General features: G+C 46.6%; 1 protein-coding gene across 1 annotated transcript in view; it reads left to right on the top strand.

Moving 5' to 3' along the window:
* TMEM233 (transmembrane protein 233) overlaps window positions 1-23,333 on the top strand; it is a 173,831-nt gene extending 150,498 nt beyond the window's left edge. The window contains exon 3 of the mRNA XM_069745423.1: window positions 22,327-23,333. Within this exon, the coding sequence (XP_069601524.1) occupies window positions 22,327-22,338 (12 nt within the window). The 3' untranslated portion in view covers window positions 22,339-23,333. The remainder of the gene's footprint in view (window positions 1-22,326) is intronic.
* Window positions 23,334-24,737: the final 1,404 nt, after the last annotated feature.

Genomic DNA, 24,737 nt, shown 5'->3' with positions numbered 1-24,737 from the left:
ACCCTAGCTCTAAGCAGTAAACACAATTTTGTGCTGAATTTTTTATTTTTTTTCCCCCATGGGGAAATATTTGTCAGCCCATACACTTAGTGTATAGGAATTTCAAGTCTAGGAGACCAGCTCTTTTAAGTTGGGCCTAGTTATTAATGAGGCCATCCTCCACATCTCATAATCCACTGCCACTAGATCACCAGGGTTAACGTGTTCCGTGCTGCTACAGCCAGTCAATTTTTTGGCAAGGGTGTCTATGATCCAAATAAAAAATTGTTTAAAAAATGTACCCCCCATGGGGAAATGTTTATCAGCCCATACACTTAGCAAATGGGCATTACGAGTCTAGGAGACCCGCTCCGTTGTAATGGGACAGTTTTTTTGTGGGGCCCTCCTTCATGTTTCTTCCAAGGGAAGATTGGGGTGTGTGCAAATTTAGGTCAAGGTGGCCCTTGCATTCAATGCATAAGGAAACTGTATGGCAGGACCCATTGAAGACTGTGAAGTGGGTTTTCCTGTGGCCATCCAGTACCTGGGTTCAAATGCTTATTGGGGTGAATATGACTTGATAGCAGGGCAGGCCTTGCATTCAATGCAACATTTTTTCAGGAGGCCCTCCTGTACCTCTTGTGAAAGGGGATTGGGGAGCGTTGTAATTCTTGGCAGGCCAGTCACTCACTGCATACGCAATAACAGCATAGGAGACCCACTGTTTAATAATGGCCCTTTAAGAATATTAATGCCTACTGATCCCCCTCTAAATATAGGCTTTGTGACTTTAAGAGTCCCTCCTTCATAAATGAAACAAGATGTGTATATGTCACACACCACATGGCTAGCTAGGGTTGATAAATGTTACAATGACATTTCCAAGGGAATGCATTTGTATTGGTTGAAAGCAATATTAAAGTTGAAAAACGCATCAAAAACGCTCCGTGTGAACATAGCCAAAGTGCTGGAGGAACATTTTGGTCTGGGGTTAATTATTTTGCCTTCTAAACAAGTCATTAGCCTGGAAAGGATGTACCTGCTCTGAGGGGTGATCCCCATGATGTTCCTGTGTCATTTGAGCAGTGTTTCCATCATTTTCTGACATTTTTAGACCTTAAAAGGACCCCGGACGCTTTAGTCGGGTATGTCACGGGGCCTCGCCGCTTGTGGACGTTCAGGGTGAACCACCCCCTTTCCCCAAAGTGCCGAGTGTAGGTGACCTCGTCCCCCGAGTAGAGATCCCGGTCCGGGTGGCCATCTCTGAGATGGGACTCCACATCCCTCCGGTTCACAAAGACCTCCGCATACAGGTCCGGCTCTTTAATAAAGCCCCATCCCCTATGGAGTCTGAAGTCAACGACGGTGCCCTGCCTGCGTGGGGCCCGGTGGGTGGTGCGATCTTTGCGGGCCCGATCCTTCACCGCGAGGTCCCGCTGGTAGTGGGCCTCTCGCCCGGCCTGGTACTCCCTCTCCTTCTCCCACTGTCGGTCTAGCTGGGCCTGATATTCTTCCCAGCTGAGGGCCTCCACCATCTCCCCTTCCTGTGTCTTCACCCCGGGAACCCCATGAAGTCAGATCCCAGGTTCACCCAGCGGCACACTGTGCGCTCCGCATAGACCTCGCCTGGCATGGTGATCAGCGAGATCGGGGCCTTCAGGAAGTGCTCCATGCCCGTGGCCCGATCCCAGTGCGGAAGGCGCTGGAGCGTATGGGTCCCAGGGGGAGGGGGTGCTGCGACGAGGCCTATCAACAGGTCCTCCGCCAGCAGGATGGGGTCGGAGGACTCACCAGCCGGTACGGCTTCCTCCATCGCAGCTGGCTCCGGTGGCGGCAAAGGAACCGATGTCGGGAGGTCCTCTGCCAGCGCCTCCTGGCACGAGGCCTTGGTCTCCAGCCGCAACTGGAGGAGCTGCTCCATCAGGTCCCCCATCTCAACCTGCAGGAGACCAGTCCCAACCGTGGAGATCTGGCTGCTGTGCTCGTCTGGGTAGCTGGGGGAGCCCTCTGCTTGAACCCCGCATTCTGGGTCTGAGCGACTGGCCATGTCGTCCTCCACGTGGGTCACTTCCTGGTCTCTTTCCTGCTCTCTCCTTCGTGGGCGGTTCCGTTTTCTTTGTCTCTGCCCTCCATTGAGAATCAGGAGGCGGATCTCGGCCGCTGACGGACACGTCCTCAAGGTACAGAAATATTTAGACTGGGCGGTCATGGCTTTCCGCGCTTCTCAGTTCTTTCACGCCCACAACTCCACACCCTTCTTCTTCTCCTGCGCTCCTCGTGGCGCTATAATGGTGGCGGTTTTGGCGGGAATCTTTGCGGCAATCAGCAATGCACAGCCTTTGCAACAAATCACAGTTCAAGCACAATGCAATCACAGTTCCAAGGCACACATGACCTGCTTCTCAGGCTTAAGTAGATCCTGTTCGTGACGCCAAGTTGGAGCGCCCCCAGATGCAGGGCTGCGGGTTACTCGGTACCGGTCCTCTACTGGCTCAGTTCTGGGGATGTCCCGGTGGCTGGACCTGGTCCGTGACCCTGCTAAGGGGCGTCCAATGAAAGGTGATACGAGTCTGTCAAGGTTTTGTGACGCCACCTGTGGTATTCGGTCAGGGTGACCGATGCTGCTTGGGGTCCACTGGGGTGATGTGATGGCAGCTAGATGGTTTACCTTACCACAGGTGAAGTCAGTCCCCAGGGCTTCCCTGTAGTGTAGGTGGTGATGATGTGAGGTGCAGACAATAACGAGGACATAGGGTTGCAGTCTCTTTACCTCTTTACTGGTGACTTCAGGATCCTCAATCCAGAGGACACTTAACAGGGCTGTCTGAGACCGGCCGGTCTGAAGGCACATCCAGAGTTCCCTTTGCAGGTGGAAATCGTTGCCTACCACTAGCGCCTGTGTGTTGTAGTGCTTCCCTGCTGAGCATTCGGGATAGTCCTCACAACTTCTATTCTCGTTCGTTCCAGTTCTTTCTAGTTCTTTCTATTCTCCGTCCCCCAGGTTTGTTATGGCTAGGACGCACCCGTTTGACGGGTAGGCTCGGAGCTCTTCCGGGACCCTAGAGATGCCCCTCTCCACGGTTGCCCCCTATGTCTGCTTAGGTGATGTAAGGTAGACAGCCAACCTATAATTAACTGTCCTGCGGTATTTGAAGTAAGGCATAAAGTCAGTTACTTCCTCGGTGTTCCGGGCAACGGCTACGCGCCTCAGTAGGATGTTGCCGTTCTCTGGGCATGACTCCTACTGGCTCTCCTTTATGCTTGAGCTCGTTTCTCACTGTCTACAATATCCTTTGCTTCGTGTCCTTTCTTAGGATACCGCCGCAAGGTAGTGCAGGCGCAGTTCCGTAATGTTCTGCCTTGTCGCTAGGTACCTGCCAGGTTCCCATGCCTGACAGGGACCCCCCTGAATCTTCCCTGCAACACCCCCTGCCACGGGATGTTGCCTGGATAAAACCCAGTCAGCTTCTGACTAACTTCCTATCCAACCCCTAGTTTTACCAGTGTGAGGAGTGGCCTAATAAATAAAACCTTTTGCTCCCCCTAGTGGCCGGAGTGTGAAGTGTACTGTGTGCTGGTGATACCTGGTCAGGTGAACTCCTTTAGTGCCATCAGACGTACCATCACTCCCCTTAGTGGCAGAGCGACATTACTGCAACGACCAGGTCTCTGGGGCACTGCACTAATATTGTGTCTTTATATTAACTTGATGCCCAGGGCCCACAGCCTCACATTGCCAGGACACTTCCAGGTACCAGCCCAGGGACGGCAGGATCGCCCCAAAGTGACACAATTCTATAAACTATATCCCTCAAGGTACTAAAAACCACATTCAAGAAGTTTATTAACCCTTCAGGTGCTTCACAGGTATTTTTCGAATGCGGAAGGAAAAAAAATTAACATTTAACTCTTTTTCACAAAAAGTTTACTGTTGATCCCAGGAAGAAATGGACCACAAAATGTGCTTTGCAATTTCTCCGGAGCATGCAGATTTCCGATATGTGGATGAAAACCACTGTTTGGGTGCATGGCAAGACTCGGATGGGAATTCAACATTTGTTGGAATAATTAGCGGATGCAATGTCGCATTTGGAGAGCCCTTGATGTGCCTAAACAGTGGAAACCCCCCACAAGTGGCACCATTTTGGAAACTATACCCCCCTAGGGAACTTATCTAGATGTTTGGTGAACACATTGAACCCCCAGGTGCTTCACAGAAGTTTATAACACTGAATATGAAAATTTAAAAAAATCTAATTTTTCCCACAAAAATATTTTTTTAGCCACAAATGTTGCATTTTCACAGGGGTACGAGGACAAATTGCACCATACAATTTTTTATGCAATTTCTCCTGAATGTGCAGGTGCCCCACATTTGGTGAAAAACTTTTGGAATGCAGATGAACTGGTCTGCAGGTGTCATGGTGCGTTTGAAGACCCCCTGATGTGTCTAAATAGAGGAACCCCCCACAACAAGTGAACCCATTTTGGAAACTAGACTCCTCAAGTAATGTATCTAGATGTCTGGTGAGCACCTGTTAGGGTTGGCGGAACGCACCAAATATATAGTTTATTAAATGGAATTGGTGCGTTCGCAACCCGGGATCCACCGTGCAGGAAAGTACCTGCTGCTAAGTAAGACGGACTATATGGCGGTACTATAAGTATACATACTAGGGTTAACTTCACCCTGCGTGAAGGAAGCGATCCTGTTGCGTCACAGGACCGCGGTACCGCACATAGAGCGCGAGCAATAAGTCAGCGAACACAACCCCAACTAGGATTGAAGTCCGATTAGACCACTGCTGGCACAACACTGCAACTGGGTGTGTAAGGAAACTATTGAAATAGTAAATAAAGGCACGAGAGTGCGTGCGGTGCCGCACTGACGGATGCCACTAACCACCCAGGCTTGGGTAAGGAAAGCGCAGAGGAAACGCACGGCGCCGTACTGGCGGACACAGCAACTGGACGCTGTGATGTGTGTTACGTGCTGTTGGATAAGTCGGGCGCTAGATAGCAAACATACACCTTCCGCGAACAGACATTCAATAGGGAGGGTTATTTAAAGAGCGACTTTCACTCACAACACACACACATATTTACAAGACAATACTAGCGCATGGCCGTGCAGTCATGCGCAGTTTATATAGTTGCAGCACAGGAAGCTGCTACTGAAGTTTTTGCCCTTTCAGGACCTTCCAGGAGGACCAATGAAAAGTGCTGCAGTACCTGAGCATGTTTTGCCCTTTCAGGACCTTCCAGGAGGACCAATGGAATGTACTGCAGTACCTGAGCATGTGACCGAACATGTGGCCCTCGACCTCCAATGGGAGACCCTGCCCTGGGCATGCTCAGTGTGAGTAAATAAGGACTTAGTCCCAGAGAGGCTTGCTCGCCGCAGATCAGTGCAGGGTACCATAGGAAAGCCAGAAAAGGCAGTAGTGACCCTATGCACCGAATCAGCCTCAGTGAGACGCTGGGAGCGACGTCTCCGCTGAGCAGAGCCCACTGCGGCCGATACCGAATGGGAGACTGCAGCAGACACGGATCGAGATTCCCCCCGTGCAGCAGAGGAAACTCAACTCCTAACATTACCCCCCCCCCTAGGGCCCCCCCCTCCTTGAGCCTCACTACGCTCAAAAGCTGCGATAAGCAGCGGAGCCCGAATGTGCTCCACAGGCTCCCAGGTTCTATCCTCTGGGCCGTGACCCTTCCAGTCCCCCAGATAAAATTTCTTGCCACGTACCACCTTGCACCCCACAATAGCATTCACCTCAAACTCATCCGTGGATGAACCCGATGTCCCAGCAGATGACTCAGAAAACCGGGACAAATGAACGGGCTTTAAGAGGGAAACGTGAAAAGTATCGGTGATACCAAGGCGTGGAGGAATAGCCAAACGGTAGACCACAGGGTTGACCTGTTCCAGAACCTTAAACGGGCCAATGTAGCGAGGAGCAAACTTAGTGGACTCAACTCGCAGCCTGATGTTACGGGCGGAGAGCCACACTAAGTCGCCAGGAGCAAAGACCGGAGCGGGGCGCCGGTGTGTATCAGCCGAAACCCTCATTCTCTCCTTGGAGGCCCGGATGGCATCCTGTGTGCGGTTCCAGATGTCACGTGCCTCCACCGCCCAGTCTGCCACCCTAGAATCGGTGGATGACACGGGCATGGGCACAGGGACACGCGGATGCTGGCCGTAATTAAGGAGAAAAGGAGTTTGACCAGTGGAATCAGCTACGGCGTTGTTCAAGGCAAATTCCGCCCAAGGTAGCAAAGATGCCCAGTCATCCTGCCTAGCAGTGACGAAGTGTCACAAATATGTCACCAGAGTCTGGTTGGTTCTCTCCACCAACCCATTCGTCTCGGGATGGTATGCAGAGGAGAGGTTTAACTCTATGCTGAGTAAACGGCAGAGCTCTCTCCAAAACCGAGACGCGAACTGGGGACCCCGATCACTGACAATCTTATCAGGCATACCATGCAATCGGAAAATGTGCTTAATGAACAACACCGCCAAGGCCCGTGCTGAGGGTAACCGAGGAAGCGGCACCAAATGCACCATTTTAGAGAAATGGTCGGTGACAACCCAAATAATGGAGCAGCCACGTGACTTGGGTAGGCCCACCACAAAGTCCATCCCGACCATCTCCCAGGGCCTGTCTGCCACCGGTAGAGGGTAAAGCAACCCAGCAGGCCGTTGCCGAGGAGACCGATTCTGGGCGCAAGAAACGCACGCCTGAATATAGTCCCTGACATCTCGGGCCATATGCGGCCACCAGTATGTTCTCGCCAAAAGCTCAGATGTCCTCTTGGTCCCAAAATGCCCACCCACTCTGAAGGAGTGAGCCCAAGAGAGAACCTCCGGTCGCAAGTTAGCTGGTACGAAAGTCTTGCCCGGGGGCACAGACTCTAGCGAAACCGGAGCTACAGTTCTCAGGCTCTCAGAAGGGACAATAAGCCGAGGCTCCTCCTCCTCCGATGACACTACGGAGCGGGAGAGAGCGTCAGCATGAACGTTCTTCTCCCCGGAGAGGAAATGGAGAGTAAAATGGAACCGGGAGAAGAACAGGGACCATCTAGCCTGGCGAGAATTCAGCCGCTGGGCCGTTTGCAGATACACCAAGTTCTTGTGGTCAGTGAAGACTTGGAAGGGAAAGCGAGCTCCCTCCAAGAGATGTCTCCACTCCGAAAAAGCCAACTTCATGGCCAGCAACTCCCTGTCCCCGATGGAATAATTCCTCTCCGCTGGTGTGAAGGTCTTGGAGAAGAAGAAGCAAGGATGCTTCCAACCTTGAGCATCCTTTTGGAAAAGGACTGCTCCAGCACCAACGGATGAGGCATCCACCTCCAAGATAAATGGCTTATCAACATCGGGGCGATGTAGGATGGGAGCGCTAGCGAAGTGTGACTTGATCGAGAGAAAGGCTTTGGAGACCTCCTCTGACCACAACTTGGGATTTGCTCCCTTCTTGTTGAGGGCAACCAAGGGAGCTACCAAAGTTGAGAAGTGCGGAATGAACTGGCGATAATAATTAATGAACCCCATAAAGCGCTGCACCGCTTTAAGAGAATGGGGTTCCTGCCAGTCCATTACAGCCTGTAGCTTGTCAGGATCCATAGCCAAACCCTGGGCAGAGATGATATAACCAAGGAAAGGCAAGGACTCCTGCTCAAACACACACTTCTCCAACTTGGCGTAGAGGGAGTTTGCCCGTAAGAGGTCGAAGACTTTGCGAACATCTCTCCGATGGGAGTCAATATCTGGAGAGAAAATGAGAATATCATCCAGATAGACTACGACCGAGGTGGTGAGCATATCCCGGAAGATGTCGTTCACAAAGTCTTGGAAAACGGCTGGGGCATTACAGAGCCCAAAGGGCATCACCAGATATTCATAGTGCCCATCCCTGGTGTTAAAAGCCGTCTTCCATTCATCCCCCTCACGGATGCAAATCAGGTTGTAGGCACCCCGCAGATCTAACTTCGTAAATACCCTCGCTCCCCGTAGCCTATCAAACAGCTCAGATATCAGGGGTAATGGGTACTTGTTCTTAACGGTGATGGCGTTAAGACCCCTGTAGTCTATGCATGGACGTAAGTCTCCAGTCTTCTTCTGTACGAAGAAGAACCCAGCCCCTGCCGGTGACACTGACTTCCTAATGAATCCTCTTGCCAAATTCTCTTGGATGTACTGAGACATTGCCTTCGTCTCCGGGAGAGATAACGGATAGACTCGACCCCGGGGAGGCTCAGCACCAGGCAAGAGGTCAATAGGACAGTCATAGGGGCGGTGAGGCGGAAGGGTCTCCGCAGCTCTTTTGGAGAACACGTCTGCATAGGGCCAATAGTGCTTGGGGAGAGAGGAAAGATCTGCGGGTACCTGTGTAGTAGCAACCTGAACGCACTCCCTCTGACATCTACCCTCGCAGGATTTACTCCATCCCAAAATTCTCCCAGAGGACCACTCAATATGAGGAGAATGGTAGCGAAGCCATGGTATCCCCAACAGAACCTCATCAATTCCCTCAGGAATGACTAATAGGGAGATTATCTCCTGATGTCATGGAGACACAGAAAGCGTGAAAGGAATGGTTTGGTGGGTAATCTGTGAGGGTAGTGTTGACCCATTTACCACTCGAACGGTCACAGGCTTGGCGAGCATCACCAAGGGTATTGCGTGACGCTGGGCAAAAGAGGAAGACCTAAAATTACCCTCTGCCCCAGAATCCACGCATAGCTCGACCATAAGAGTGGATGGGCCTATGGTAATTGTCCCCTTGAAGGACAACTTTGAGGCAAACGTCGCCGTGTCTAGTGTACCTCCTCCAACTGCCACTAAACGCTGACGTTTCTCCGACCGCTGAGGACCCTTGGAGGCAAGATGTCCTGACTGCCGGTAAACATGACGGACCTTATGTGCACGGGCGGACTGAGACTTGGATCCCGCTCGTGTCACCTCTAAGGCCTCATGTGACTCGGACGCCTGGACTGGAGATTCCAAAGGTTTGGCGAAGGTGGGAGCCAGCCGAAACCTCTGCCTACACTGGGCTCGCTCCAACCTTCGCTCGTGAAAACGAAGGTCTATGCGAGTAGATATGGCTATGAGCTCCTCCAGTGTGGCGGGAATCTCCCTAGTGGCCAAAGCGTCTTTCACATGGTCAGCCAGCCCCCTCCAAAATACGGGAATGAGGGTTTTATCTGACCATTCCAACTCAGACGCTAATGTCCGGAAGAGAACAGCAAAATGGCTGACCATGGTTGAACCCTGAGTCAAAGCCAGCAGCTGGAGCGCTGTATCATGGGTGACTTGAGGTCCTAAAAAGACCTGTTTCAGAGAGTCCAGAAACCGAGGAACACTCCGCACCACATGATCGTTGCACTCCCACAGCGGCGTAGCCCACTCCAACGCTCTGTCCGACAAGAGGGAGATTATGAATCCCACCTTTGCCCGCTCAGTAGGGAAACGTGCAGCCAGGAGCTCGAGGTGTATACCACATTGGCTCACGAAACCCCTACAGGACTTACTGTCCCCAGAGTATCTCTCAGGCAAAGGAAGGTGAGATAGGGTCGGAACAGAGGTGGCAGTGGGTAAAGCTGCTGCAGCCACGCTAGCAGCCTGAACAGCTATTGCGGTAACATCCACCGCCGAGGTTGCACGCTCAAGAGACGCCAACCGGCCCTCCAGCAGCTGGATGTACCCCTGCAATCGCTGTTCATCCGCCATTACTTAGCCAGATCCTGGCGCTAGTATTCTGTTAGGGTTGGCGGAACGCACCAAATATATAGTTTATTAAATGGAATTGGTGCGTTCGGAACCCGGGATCCACCATGCAGGAAAGTACCTGCTGCTAAGTAAGACGGACTATATGGCGGTACTATAAGTATACATACTAGGGTTAACTTCACCCTGCGTGAAGGAAGCGATCCTGTTGCGTCACAGGACCGCAGTACCGCACATAGAGCGCGAGCAATAAGTCAGCGAACACAACCCCAACTAGGATTGAAGTCCGATTAGACCACTGCTGGCACAACACCGCAACTGGGTGTGTAAGGAAACTATTGAAATAGTAAATAAAGGCACGAGAGTGCGTGCGGTGCCACACTGACGGATGCCACTAACCACCCAGGCTTGGGTAAGGAAAGCGCAGAGGAAGCGCACGGCGCCGTACTGGCGGACACAGCAACTGGACGCTGTGATGTGTGTTACGTGCTGTTGGATAAGTCGGGCGCTAGATAGCAAACATACACCTTCCGCGAACAGACATTCAATAGGGAGGGTTATTTAAAGAGCGACTTTCACTCACAACACACACACATATTTACAAGACAATACTAGCGCATGGCCGTGCGGTCATGCGCAGTTTATATAGTTGCAGCACAGGAAGCTGCTACTGAAGTTTTTGCCCTTTCAGGACCTTCCAGGAGGACCAATGGAAAGTGCTGCAGTACCTGAGCATGTTTTGCCCTTTCAGGACCGTCCAGGAGGACCAATGGAATGTACTGCAGTACCTGAGCATGTGACCGAACATGTGGCCCTCGACCTCCAATGGGAGACCCTGCCCTGGGCATGCTCAGTGTGAGTAAATAAGGACTTAGTCCCAGAGAGGCTTGCTCGCCGCAGATCAGTGCAGGGTACCATAGGAAAGTCAGAAAAGGCAGTAGTGACCCTATGCACCGAATCAGCCTCAGCGAGACGCTGGGAGCGACGTCTCCGCTGAGCAGAGCCCACTGCGGCTGATACCGAATGGGAAACCGCAGCAGACACGGATCGAGATTCCCCCTGTGCAGCAGAGGAAACTCGACTCCCAACAGCACCTTGAACTCCCAGGTGCTTCACAGAAGTTTATAATGTAGAGCTGTGAAAATAAAATAATCACATTTTTCCCACAAAAATGATATTTTAGCACAATTTTTTTATTTTCACAAGGGTAATCGGGGAGAAAAAGGAACCCCAAATTTGTTGTGCTTTTTCTCCTTAGTACAGCAGTACCCCATATGTGGTCAAAAACTACTTTTGAGGCACAGTGTAAAGCTCAGAAAGGAAGAAGCGCCATATTCGAGTTTAGGTTTTGCTGGTCTGGTTTAAAGTGCCATGTCACATTTACAGAGCCCCCTGAGGTGCCAGAACAGCAGAACCCACCATAAGAGACACCATTTTACAAACTACACCTATTATTGAATTAATCTAATGATGCAGTTATCATATTGATACCACAGGTGGGTAACATAATTTTATACCATTGGACAGTGAAGAAAAAAATAATTACATTTTTACCACCAAAATTTTGTTTTAGCCCAAGATTTTACATTTTCACATCGGAAAATGGGTAAAAATGGCACCAAAATGGCACCTTTTTGTTTATGAAAGTAGAAATATGCTACATGGCTGTACAGTATTGCTTAGCCACACAACAAGACTCAGGAGGGATACACAGAGCGCTATACCAGAGTTCTTAATTGCTAAAAGAGCAGAATCCCCCCTCAAGTGACCCCATTATGGAAATTATACTCCTTTGGTAATTCATCTACAGATGTAGTGATGATTTTGACTCCATGGGTGTTTTTCAGAAACACGCAAGAGTGGATGTTGCTTAGTGAAAATCAGAAACTGCCGTTGTAGTGACCAGTACGTTGTAGTGTTCAGTACCTTGCGCTCAGCTCATACTTCTGGTGTCACACTACCATAAATTAAATGGGCTCTCATTGTTATAGAAATACCAAATATGTGGATGCTAAATGTGGTTTAGGCACACTGTGGGGCTCAAAAGGGAGGGGGACATTTGGATTTGAGGGTTCAGAATTTGCTGCATTTCTTTTGGGGAGTAAGGAGTCATTTTGCTTTTTCAGAGCCTTTGTGCTACCAGGAACGTGGAAGTCCCCTATATTTACATTGACAGATGACAGACCTGAGTGGGGACTTTGTTTGTGGATTGAGTTGAAGCTTTATTGGAAACATTTTACATAACAGTTGGGATCACATTTATCCGGAGCTTTAAGCTATGCAATTACTTTGGGTTTTCCATCAAATCTCCAAGTGGTGTGATTCAGATGAAACCCTCAAATGATCCATTCACTATAATGAGACAGGATAGTTACCTCTGTTCAGAGATGCCTTTTTTTCAGAAGTGCGCAAAACTGTGGTTGCAGTGCTTTTATGCACACCTAAAAAGACGGAGACTACTGGATCATAGGCCAGACAGCATCTACAGTGTCTCCATCTGCCTCGTTATAGGGAATCTTCCACCAGGGGATTCATCTGGCTCTGAATCACGTATGTCAGAAATTTACACAGAAACTCCAGTGTAAGCACTGAGCATAGACTGTAGGATAAATGTGCGCTGAGTCTTACTGCAATCTTTGGGAGGCAGAATGAACAAATCCACAGCAGGTGAAGAATTGGTTTTATTTATTTTTTTACGCCGTTCCTGGTGTGTTAAAAGTTATTAGACGACTTTAGTCTTTAGGTCAGTGCGATTACAGGGATTCCAGATTTATATCTGGTTTTTATGTTTGGCTGCTGTCACACAGTAAAAGATGCTTTTCTCAATTCTTTTGCTGACAAAGACATGTGACTGCTTGATTTTTTGCAGGACAAGTTGAAGTTTTTTTATACCATTTTGGGGCTTATAAGTGGTTAGACGACTTTATTGTTCGGATCCATGCGATTACAGCGATACCAGATTTCTATCAGGTGTTGTTACGTATGCTGCGCACGCTGCGCATACTTACCCGGCTTCTCCCGTCCCTCGGCGCACTCGCGATCCTGTCCAGCGCCGCTCTGCTTCCCCCTTCGCCGGCTCACGGCGTCCGGTCCCTCTGCGCATGCGCGGTCGCGTCTCCTCCATCGCAAAGCCTTCTGGGAGGTCGCGACCCGGTGGCTCCGCCCCAACATGGCGGCGCCCATCGGGTATTTCTTCCCGGCGTCTCCCTAGGTAAGACGCCTTTGCTTTGTAGGTGCACTGTCTACCGTCAGTGTCCCTATGCCCTAGGCTCCCCTGCACCAGTGTCTTCTCTCAGCCCAGTCTTTACTTTGTCTTAGTGTCCTGCCAGCCCGTGTTCCTGCTGTGTTCTGCCTGTCCGTGTTCCTGCTGTATCCTGCCAGTCCGTGTTCCTGCTGTGTCCTGCCTGTCCGTGTTCCTGCTGTATCCTGCCAGTCCGTGTTCCTGCTGTATCCTGCCAGTCCGTGTTCCTGTTGTATACTGCCAGTCCGTGTTCCTGCTGTATCCTGCCAGTCCGTGTTCCTGCTGTATCCTGCCAGTCCGTGTTCCTGCAGTGTTCTGCCAGCCCGTGTTCCTGTTGAGTCCTTCCGGTCCGTGTTCCTGCTGAGTCCTGCCAGTCCGTGTTCCAGCTGTGTTCTGCCGTTCCGTGTTCCAGTCATTTTCAGTTAAGTCTTGTTTTCCTATTATTCCCTGCCATCCTTATAGCCTTTGGTTTCCTTCTTTATCTTGGGTCGCCCCATTGGCTCTAGCTGTTGTGTCTCCATTCCCCCGAGGTCCTGCTCCTAACACTCCCTGTATAGGGGGTGATTCCATCTGGTCCGCTCGACCCCGGGGGCTCTAGAGTCACGACCCAGAGGGTCCACTCTCGGATTTCTGCCCGAGTACTTACAGGTGTGATGCACGGATTACTGATGGGTTGGGGAATACTTGCTTGGCAACAGGATAAATGCACACAGGAACATTTTTTGCACATAAAACAGTCAATCTGGTATATTCAGGTATCATAAACCGCAACCACGAATAGTTCATTACATCACTTCATATATAACGTCATCTAAGAGACACTAAACATGTTAGAGTTCTCACTTCATCCAGTTATCATGGGTGACCGTACACCGAACAGTTCATTATATCCTCCGGAGAAGCTGCCTTACGGGGATCACCAACTTGCCTGACAGACACATACCAGTCAGTTCCAGACCCAATGAAGGTCGGTAGCTTTCCCCACACAGTAGCCATCACCGGCTTTGCAGATCCATGGCCTCACCTTGTGCTCTTCATGGAACCGGTCCACACACATGACCTCCCAACAAAGAGGCCACTCAGGATCTTGGCCTCACCTCGTGCTCTTCAGGGATACAGTCCACACACAGGACCTCCCAACAGAGAGGCCACTCAGGACCATGGCCTCACCAGGTGCTCTTCAGGGATCCGGTCCCCACTCTGGACCTCCCAATACCCAGGCCTTCCTCTCACAGGACCTTACAGCCAAGAACCATTGAGGTCTATACACTCAGAACCATGTAACCCCACCCTGGTCACATTATGAAGCTGTAACCACTCCCATAGGTGGGAGATGTGTGTAGTTAGTCAGACCCACCCAGCACTCCGACCAACCATGCAAGCCTCCCTTTAAAACTACACCAACACTTGTGGGACTAAAGGTCCCAGAGCAACCTTACCTCAGGCTTACAGCACAGGTATCTTCCTCTGCGACACATACCAGCCATTTACGTTAATGCCAGATGTTGTCCCATCACCACAGTTATGCCTGTGACTACCATGCATTTCTATGGCCTTAATACGCCTCTGTGCATATTCTGAGGAGACCATGCAGTGCCCCCTACCTGAAACAGGGGTCACTGCATCACACAGGTTTTTTATGTATGACTGCTGTTTTTTATTACAAAAACAAGTTTTATTATTTTGAGAGCTATAATTTTTCCATATTTCGGCCAACACAGCTGCCCCAAAAATGGCACATCCATAAGATGAGCCAAGTCTGGCCCTTAGCCTCTACTCTTTCCACTTGCCCTGGTGCGGGGGCAAGTGGGGTGGCATAATAGCACAACATTAGTGTCTCGTGGTGCCATGAATAAGTTGAGCAGAGTTCATAGCCAATTTGACTATGGGGTTAGTAATGGGGGCGTCTTATAGATGCTTCTCCATTACTAACCCCTGGGTTTGATGTCAGCTGTCAATTCAAAGCTGACATCAACTTCAGCCACATTACCCCATTTGCCACCGCACCAGGGCAATTGGGAAGAGTGGAGGATAAGTGCCATAATTGTCACATCATATGAATGCGCCATGTCTTTGGTGGCTGAGAGATTATGTTTTTAGTCTGGGAGGGGGCCAGTATCCATGGCCCCTTCCTAGCCTATTAATATCAGCCCGCAGATGTCTACCTAGCCTTTGCTGGCTATTAATTATAGTGGGGGCCCACATCATTTTTGGGGGGGTCCCCCATTTTAATAACCAGTAAAGGCTAAGTATACAGCTGTGAGCTGATATTAATAGCCTGGGAAGCTTGAGGTTTATTAGCTCCTTCCCAGGCTATACACATCAGACCCCAGCTTTCGGCTTCTCCTCAGCTGGTTAAAATTTTGGGGATCTCCACACCTTCTATCTATCTATTTTATTTTGACGGGTTACGCTGAGAATTTACTGTACTCGACTGAGGAAGTGGTCCGTGTGCCATACGATCTTTTTTTTCTACTCACACCCATTGACTTGAATTGGTGAGTCTCGTCTGATATACATGGCCAATTGCAGCATCCTGTGATTTTTTTTTTCTCAGTCCAATCTGAGCGGAGAAAAAAAAATCGCAGATGAGCAGGGAATCATAGAATAACATTAGTCAGAGTGCAATCCAATTTTTTTATTGGATTGCACTTGTCCATTTTTCACACAGATGAGTTTGAGCCCCAATAAAGACCCCTGTTCTTCCCATATAGTACAAAATCCCTTTTAAATGGTTTCGCCACACAATATAATGCCCCCATAATGCGGTATAAAGCCCCAATCGTGCCCACCCACACAGATTGATGACCCAGAGAAGCTTCCCCACACATAGTATGATGTCCCCACAGTGCATTATCCCCCCACAGTGACCCCCACAATTTTAGGCCTCCACATCACCCTTCCTAGATTTTGATTCCCCACCGTGTCCCCTCACCCATGATGTCTCTCACAGAGCCACACTCACAATGTGATTTCTTATAGAGTACCCCCACACACACTGGATTTCTCAGCAGCAATAAAAACAAAATGTTGGCTAAATTAATAAAGAATTATAATAATAGAACATACTAAAGATAAACTGTATAGCAAACAGTAATCATAGGGTTTTCTATTGTTGCTTCACACTTTTACATTGCCTTCGTCACTCAGTTAAAAAAGCTATTACAGGAACATAAATCAAACATGACCTTTAAGATGACACAACAACACTGAGTGTATACGATATGATCGGACACTTATTCTGAACACCAAGGTCTTTGCAGTAAGCACATTTTTCTCACCATACTTTACATTACTATTACAATATTACTAATCAGGAGAATCAATCAAGTATATTTCAGCATTTGAATACATGCTCTGCTTGAACTTGGACATATAAAATTATTATTATTTCTATAGCGCCAAGATATTAATCAATAATCAAATAATAAACAGACTAGACAGTCTTTAAATACGCCAGATTAATCAAACAGCTGTTTACTAAACCTTGTGCAAAATTTTACACAACCTAATAGTCGTTATGCTTGGAGTCAGAAATTTACGCTAAAATTTTGGTGCATTTTTGGAGCACAATGCCGCATATTAGACCACACTTTCTTTCTGGCAAATCGTGCCCCTTCTCAGCAAGTCCAAGAAGATTGGGACAAGATGGAGTCTGTAGATTTGTGCCTGTTCTCGGCACCGGTAGTGTCAGAGTGGGTACATTCTTATCTCCCTCTCCTGTCATCATCAGACAGATGATATTGTGTGATCTTGTGCCCCTCAATTCTGAATGCATAATTGGTTTAATTAGACTGACTTTAAATAAGGTTACAAAATTATTGGGAGCTGTCTGGGGTTTAAAATGGAATAATGGCATCCTGCCAGCAACTGGTACAGTTAGACCATAATAAACAACAGATAGTCCCAGTTCTCCAATGTATGAAGCAGAACCAATCTAGCCACAGGTCCGATCTTATGCAGGCTCACTGCTCGTTCACAATGAATTCAAATCCTCTGCCCTCTACAGGTACAGCTGAGGGGTCTCAAGGCAGCAGCAACAAGCACACACTAGCTTTTTCCTTTGTTCACTTGAGTATGGCTATTCAATCCCACTTCTGGTGGAAAATGGTTAAGGGCTCACCTGGTGAGGTGTATTCGCTAAGCTGTAGATCAGAATAAGGAGCACTTGCGGACAACATAGGAGCAGCAGAGTAGTGTAGGCCATCTGGTATCTTGCAGCAAGAGTGCAGTAACAGCAGAGTTTAGTCAATCAGGCAATTTATTGCTGGAGAGCGGTAACATACAAGAACATCAGAGTTTTGTAAGTAATCTGGTATCTTATTGCAGGATTGCGGTAACACCAAGAAACCGCAGAGCTGTGTAGGCAATCTGGAACCTTGTTGCAGGAACGCACTAACAACACAGGAGCAGCATAATTGTGTAAGAAATCTGGCACCTTGTTTCAGGAATGTCATATCATAAAAAAACAGTGGGGATGTGAGTGCAGACAACACCAGGAATAAGAGAAATTAATTATCAGGTATATTGATTCAGCAGAGATGAGACAGTGTGACATCACCAGGAATAGCAGGATTTAGCTGATGGTAGAAGCTGAAGAAGTAGAAGCTGATGGCAGGTGCGGTACTGTATAAGGTGCGCGCCTCTGACTGGGGAGCACACAGAGAGAGCAACATTAAAATGATGTCAGAGCCCAGTTCCCCCCTAGCATCACTCCCCTTGGTGATGTACTAATTAGGAGACCCCCAGCCGGCCAGTGGTCGCTGGAGGGGAGGGGTCCTACGGACACTTCTACAGGGGTTAAATCAAGGTGTCCAGCCGGGAGCTTCCTCTTTTCCTCCCGGTGGACACCTGGAAGCTTTTGTCCCACCCTTCCTCCCTCCCTTTTAGTGGCTAATGGTCATACTAACTGGAGTAATAATGTAAATTTGTAAATCTTATTGTAATATTTAATTATTTAAAAAAAAAAAAAAAACAAATTTTGTATATATACGGATGTAATTATAACTAACCTTTGTTAACTTTATTAAGTCACAGCAGAAGAAGCGGAGGAGGGCAAAGGTTGTAACCGCTCGTTGGGCCAATTCACCTGTCCATAGTGGACAGGAGCTCGGCACGAGCCACCCGTTACAAAATGTAATTGCCTTTCTCTGCTTATGTAATTAATAAACTGTGACCGACCTGTTCAACCCACCTCAGACTGTGTGTGTTTCATTACGGGAATGATGGGAGGGGGGAAGGCACTGGTTACGACACCCAGGTTTCCATAGTCTTGTTATACAGCAGCCAGGACCAGCTGACAAGATACTTATATGTCTAGCTACAGTAGAGCCAAGTGGGGAGTGTGACCAAAGTCACGGGAACCAAATAATAGCGTTGTGTGCTACAACTTATGCTCGCAGGACGTACACAGCCATTTGAGCCATATAAGACCATGGATGACGAAATAAGAGGTGCACGGTTTACCACAGAGGGAGTTGAATGTAGGAAGAAGGAAGAAGCAAAGCCCAGTGTTGGAGGTAGAACAAGTGAGGCATAATACTTTCCTTTTAGGGGCCACTAAGAGTCCAACAAACAAAAAAAGAGGATGCTTGGTCAAAACCTTGGGTAAAATTGGAGCATTAATGTCTTATTTAATACTTTTTTCAATACTGTAGTCAGTCCACAAGCATTTTTACAATTCAGAATTCAGTTAATCAGGATCAGTGGTTGAATCAGGAGCTTACTTTACAGTAGAGGAGAGATTATTGCAAACCAAAGGACCAAGTAAGGCAATATAAAATGCATTAATTATCTTCAAAGTTGAAGGTAAGTTTTAAAGGTGAACAGATTGATTTGTTTACTAATTTGGAATAAAGTTAAAAACTAAGGGGCCAGCTTCTTGCATAGAGTCTTTAATCAAATGTTTTTGAGGGAAAGCCAAACCTTATCATGAGTACAAATGTCGGTAACAGGCCAACGGTGTTTATCATTACTTTTTCACATTAGCTGATGTCAAACTGGATTGCACCTTAGTCCAGATGTCATACATGTCCTGAGAGACACTGTTCACAGCAGGATGTTTACTTTTGGATGCAATAGACAAAGGAAAATAAGGTTCATGATCATAGACTATGATAAAGGAAGGTGTCCATTAAGACTCATAAATGGAATTGCAGTGGGCAAATTCAGCCCAAAGGAGCAAATAAGTCCAAATTTTTTTAAATGAGAGAAAATCTGAAAGTATTGTTCCATAAAATGATTTGATGTTCTCAGTTTCCCATTACTTTGGAGGTGATAGGCAAAGGAGATATTTAACGAAATGTTTAGGTTCTTGCAGAGCATTCTCCAGAACTGGAAATAAATTGCACAGTCAGAAACTATACTAATTGGAAAACTTTGGAACTAGAAGAAAATTTCTCTAAAAACACTTGGGCCAGTTGTAGAGCAGATGTAAGTCCAGGTAAGGCTACTTACACACATCAGGTTTTTGCCATCAGGCACAATCTGGCGAGTTTAGAAAAAAAGAGATCTGTTTTTTTTTTCCACCGGATCCGTTTTTTTCTCATAGAGTTGTATTAGCGCCGGATTGTGCCCGATGGCCACACGTTTCATCCATTTTTTGCCGGATCCGTCCAAAATGTATTTTCCGGCGGACGGAGAAAGCATCCGGCGAAAAAACGCCCAGCGACGGTTCCAGCGATAAACGGATGAAACGTGTGGTGTATTGACTGGATCCAGCTATCGATTCTGTTTTTTTTCGCACTGAGCATGCCCTGTTCCTGCATTTTCAATTCTTGAAAGTCTCTCTCTCTCTCATCCCCGGAACAGGACGTCAGAATTGTATGCCCGTTAAACCAAAATGGATCCAGCAAAAAAACGGATCTGGCGCATCAGTTTTTCACAATTTGCAGCGGATCCGTTTTTCTCAAAAATAGACGGATTATGCCTGAAGGCAAAAAGCTGATGTGTGAAAGTAGCCTAATGTAATAAAACAATACATCTTGGAAAAATGGTAACCACTACCAAGATGGTAGTAAACCCTTGCACCTTAGGAAGAATTATAACAAAGCCCATGGAAATTTCAGCCCAAGGTTTTTGAGTAGAAAGTAGAAGATGTAAATAACAACCAAGCACTGAAGTGCTTTAGAGATGAGAGAACATGTCACCCTCTCTACTTGGGCTAACATTTTGGGTTAAAATGTTCTTGATCTCCAATGGGATAGTTCCGTTCTGCCGGAAATCATTTCCTAGAGAATTTATCACAGGGATAATTTCTAAATTCTAAATTCAGAAGATTTTTGTGAAAGAACTACTGCTTGAGTTTTACACTTGACCTCTTTTTAAAACGTAAGTCTACTGGGGTGACAAGAAAAATCAGATTATCAAGAGAAAACAGTAAATCTCTACCAGCAAATTCTTCTTTTACCCAGTTACACTGGTTTGTTTTGAGTTTTCAGATTATGAGAAGGATTTGGCAAGATTCTCCTCAGTCTCTGCTTCAAAAAAATCAGTGTAAGTTAGCATATGTTCACACTTATTATTAGAAACTGAGCAGAATCTCTCTATCTTCCTCAAACAATCAGCACTTGGTTTTGGTGATGTATTAAAGTATTGATGGTGGTTCTGGTGATGTATTCATGTAAGTATCCCTTTAATTTTTTTGTGGTTGTTGTGATTGAATCAGTTTGGCATTGCGGCCCTTGGACCAAAAAATGTGCATTCCTGGTGTACACCAATTAAAGGGACTCTGTCACCTGAATTTGGCGGGACTGGTTTTGGGTCATATGGGCGGAGTTTCCGGGTGTTTGATTCACCCTTTCCTTACCCGCTGGCTGCATGCTGGCCGCAATATTGGATTGAAGTTCATTCTCTGTCCTCCATAGTACACGCCTGCGCAAAGCAATCTTGCCTTGTGCAGGCGTGTACTATGGAGGACAGAGAATGAACTTCAATCCAATATTGCAGCCAGCATGCAGCCAGCGGGTAAGGAAAGGGTGAATCAAACACCAGAAAACTCCGCCCATATGACCCAAAACCAGTCCCGCCAAATTCAGGTGACAGGTTCCCTTTAACTTGTTTTAACTCTTTATTCTCTTATGCTTACATTTTCGACTTTTTATGTTGTGAATATAACACTAAAGTGTTGGAAGTGTAGAATATCTCCCTTGCCCATGGACTTTTTCTTACCTGTATTTTTTTCAAGGTTGTGGTCTGAATGGCAGCTCTCAGTTAAATAGTGGAGTCAAAGTGAATGGGTGTGTATCTGTAGCAGTGCGTTTTTGCTTTGTGACTCATCAGCTGTACCTGTATGGTCCTTGCAGATGGAAGATGATGAAGTCTTAGCAAAAGATGGTTAACTTGATGCCCCAACACCTAATGCCAAGTTTGTAACAGAGTCCTGCCTACACCATGCCATTTATAATAATGATGCCTTTTTGTGCTCTGCTGGGCCCATTGGACACCCTCCACGGCACACAAAAGGCACAGCTCAAAACTTCACCCCTGCCACACAATATGCCATCACTTTATGTTACGTCAAATCCTAGAATAACACTATGGCTTTGTGCAACCTTTAAAACCACTTATATATTAACATGCCTATTATTAAAATGCTGCCTCTAAGAGCAGTTATAGATTTTAAGAAGCATGGACAAGGTTGTAGTTTGTATTTATGACTGCAATAGACCACAGGACTATCACTGAGACTTTTCATTCCTGAGATACAGTTGTATTTTATCTTATGTATTACAACTGTAACATTTAGACCAAAACGGTTTCATTCTAACCAAACTTAAATCATGATAGGACTCTAATCTACTGTAAGTATTCGCGTTCAGTCACGTATTCCAGATCTAATATAAAATTCAGCCACATTCAAATGGCCATCATCTTTATTCATAATTAATCAGTTTTCATTGTGCATATTTTTTTTCTCTAAAGATGGGAATGAATCTCCCAAAAGCAAGGGGAAAAAATATTTAGCAATGGTCACCTCATTCTCTAAAAAAATGTTGATTTCCACTTATGATTGAGAAAAAAAAATGATTACCTAAACTTAATGGTGTAGTGCCAACATCCTCTATAATTTACTAATTATGCAAATGATAGCCACACAGATATTTTCCCTGTAGAGGTGACAAAATTGGAAATGTAGGATTACAAGATGGCCATTCCAATGTAATACATGGGTATCTCAGGTTTTCCAGACCATTAGTTGGTTTGCAAGAGTCGTTCTGACTCACAGCTCATAGAAGGGAGTTCTCCAGTAGGGGGCCCACTTCCTGACATTTTTATGGCCTATTAAGAGGCAACCCCTTTAAATATAAGATTTTTTGGGAGCATACGAATGATCGGTTTTACTATCTCATGATTTATTAATATTTCTTTTTTTTTCCAGCATGCAGTTTGAAGGCGACACAGAAGCATGAAGATTATATTTGACTAAACGTCACTCAGGCTCTTTGCGGTTGCAAAAGGAGAGAAGCAACTTTTCACTTCAACACCAAGACAACCATATGGAGGAGGCAAATTATCTATCAGCGTGTGTGTTTGCATATATACTGTATTTGTGGTTCCAGCCACTAAAAAAAAAAAACATTTTTTACATCATCATCCATCTATATGATAATGTCTAAAACTCAAGAAGTATTTGTCTAGTTTTTTGTTTAGCATTTTACCATATCCAAAAGGAAGACCCTGTTGATGAGAAACTTTAAAATTAAATTACACAGACACAACTTGTAATTTACATCATGAAAAACATGACACTTTCCTAGGTCCAGAGCGCAAAATGTTTCCTGGATGATAAAATATTTGTTAATCTTATCAGCTCACTGTAATAATAATAATTTTCCCTATATAGCACCAACATATTCCGCAGCTCTTTACAATTAAGCGGGGACATGTGCAGACAATAAAGACAATACAAAATAACACAAAGTTCAACAGTTACAGGAGGCGTGAGCTTTACATCTATAATGTAAAATAATATTCTCTGTAATCATATTTTATGATGTTTTCTGCATTTTAAAAGTAGGAGAAAGCTTTCAAGGGCAGCCAAATATTTGTCGTAGTATTGTGTCCCTTAAATGATGATCTGCCAACTTCATTCTGCACCCAAGAGACTGACTTCAGGATTTCGGAAGACAGCAATAAAGTTTAACACCACTTTGCTAAAATTTCCAATACATCCTTCATGGTGTAATCTCTGATATATAAAGTATCCTACAGGAGTGATATATGTGTATGCTTTTTCAAGTCAAATGAAATTGGAAATGACGATAGTGCAATGTCCTCTGTATCCATGTATTTATTTTGATATATTTGCTGTATTTATATTGTAACTGTTGGTTTGTAGATTTTCTTAACTTTGTACTTGAGAGGATTAAATGTTTATTCTATAAATTGACAGTGATCTGTACATTATTTTTAATGATCTGAAAATGTGTGTTTAATAGTGATGAATCATAAAATCATAGAATGTTAGAGTTGGAAGGGACCTTCAAGGGTCATCATGTCCAACCCCATGCTCAATGCCGGATTCACTAAACAATCTCAGACAGATGTCTTAGTGTACCCTTGGATGTTCGCCCAACATCCAGTAAAAAAGTTCGGTTGAGGTTCGAACTTGGCCCCCAAGCCAATAGAAGTCAACTTCGGTGCTTTAACATGGCTCTTAAATGGTCATAATAAGGATTAGGGGAAGTTAAATGGGGGTAAGAGCATGACAATTGCCCTTCAAACAAATGTGGATAGGAAAATAACTTAAAGGTGTTCTGTCACCATAGAAATCAATGTAAAATATGAAGTAAATGAATAACATAACAATTTTAACAGTTTCCTCACAGAGACTACTACTGCAAGTCCTGTTAAAAATTTCACCCACAGAGCAGGTTTCCACTTGTATCTCACAGAAGAGGATAACAAATTTCACCCACAGTGTATGTTTTCCCAGTTCTCTGAGAAAGTTGATTAAATATTTCACACTTACACAATGGGGTACAGTATACCAACAGCACAGTAGCATACCGTATATACTCTAATATAAGCCGAGATTTTCAGCCCATTTTTTTAGGCTAAAAGTGCCTCTCGGCTTGTACTCGAGTCATTGTCCCAGGGGGTCGGCAGGGGAGAGGGGGCTGCAGGAGTGGCGGCTGTCACATCATACTCACCTGCTCACCGTGCAGTCTCTGCACTTCCCTGCTTCTCAGATGGTGTCCGCCCGCAGCTCTTCCTGTGTTCAGCGGTCACGCAGTACCACTCATTAAAGTAATGAATATGGACGCAACTGCACTCCCATAGGCGTGGCGCGCATATTCATTACTTTAATGAGCGGTACCACGTGACCGCTGAACACAGGAACCAGCTGCCGGCATATGCCAGAGACCATCGGAGAAGCAGGGACATACAGAGAGAATGCGCTAGGAGGGGATGAGTATGACGGGGGAGGGTGAGCCATGCGGTATTCACCTGTCCCCGTTCCACCTCCAGGCTCTGTCTTCTCTGGCTGTGACGTTCAGGACAGAGGGCGTGATGACGTGGTTAGTGCACACCCTCTGCCTAAACAGTCACTGCAGAGAGCCAGAAGAAACAGCAGCACATGGTGGTGGAATAGGGACAGGTGAATATCGCAAGTGCCCGGGGCCTGAGCCAGCGGCGACTCCGGCACTAGGTCCCCAGCGATGAGAGGTGAGTATTTCTATTTTATTTTAATCGCAGCAGCATACGGGGCATATTATTTTATGGAGCATCTTATGGGGCCATCAACCTTTGTGCAGCATTATATGGGGCATAATAATCTATGGAGCA

This window comes from Ranitomeya imitator, chromosome 1 (genome assembly GCF_032444005.1).
Source record: "Ranitomeya imitator isolate aRanImi1 chromosome 1, aRanImi1.pri, whole genome shotgun sequence".
NCBI classification, from domain to species: Eukaryota; Metazoa; Chordata; class Amphibia; order Anura; family Dendrobatidae; genus Ranitomeya; species Ranitomeya imitator.
This window is presented reverse-complemented; position numbering and strand designations above follow the sequence as displayed.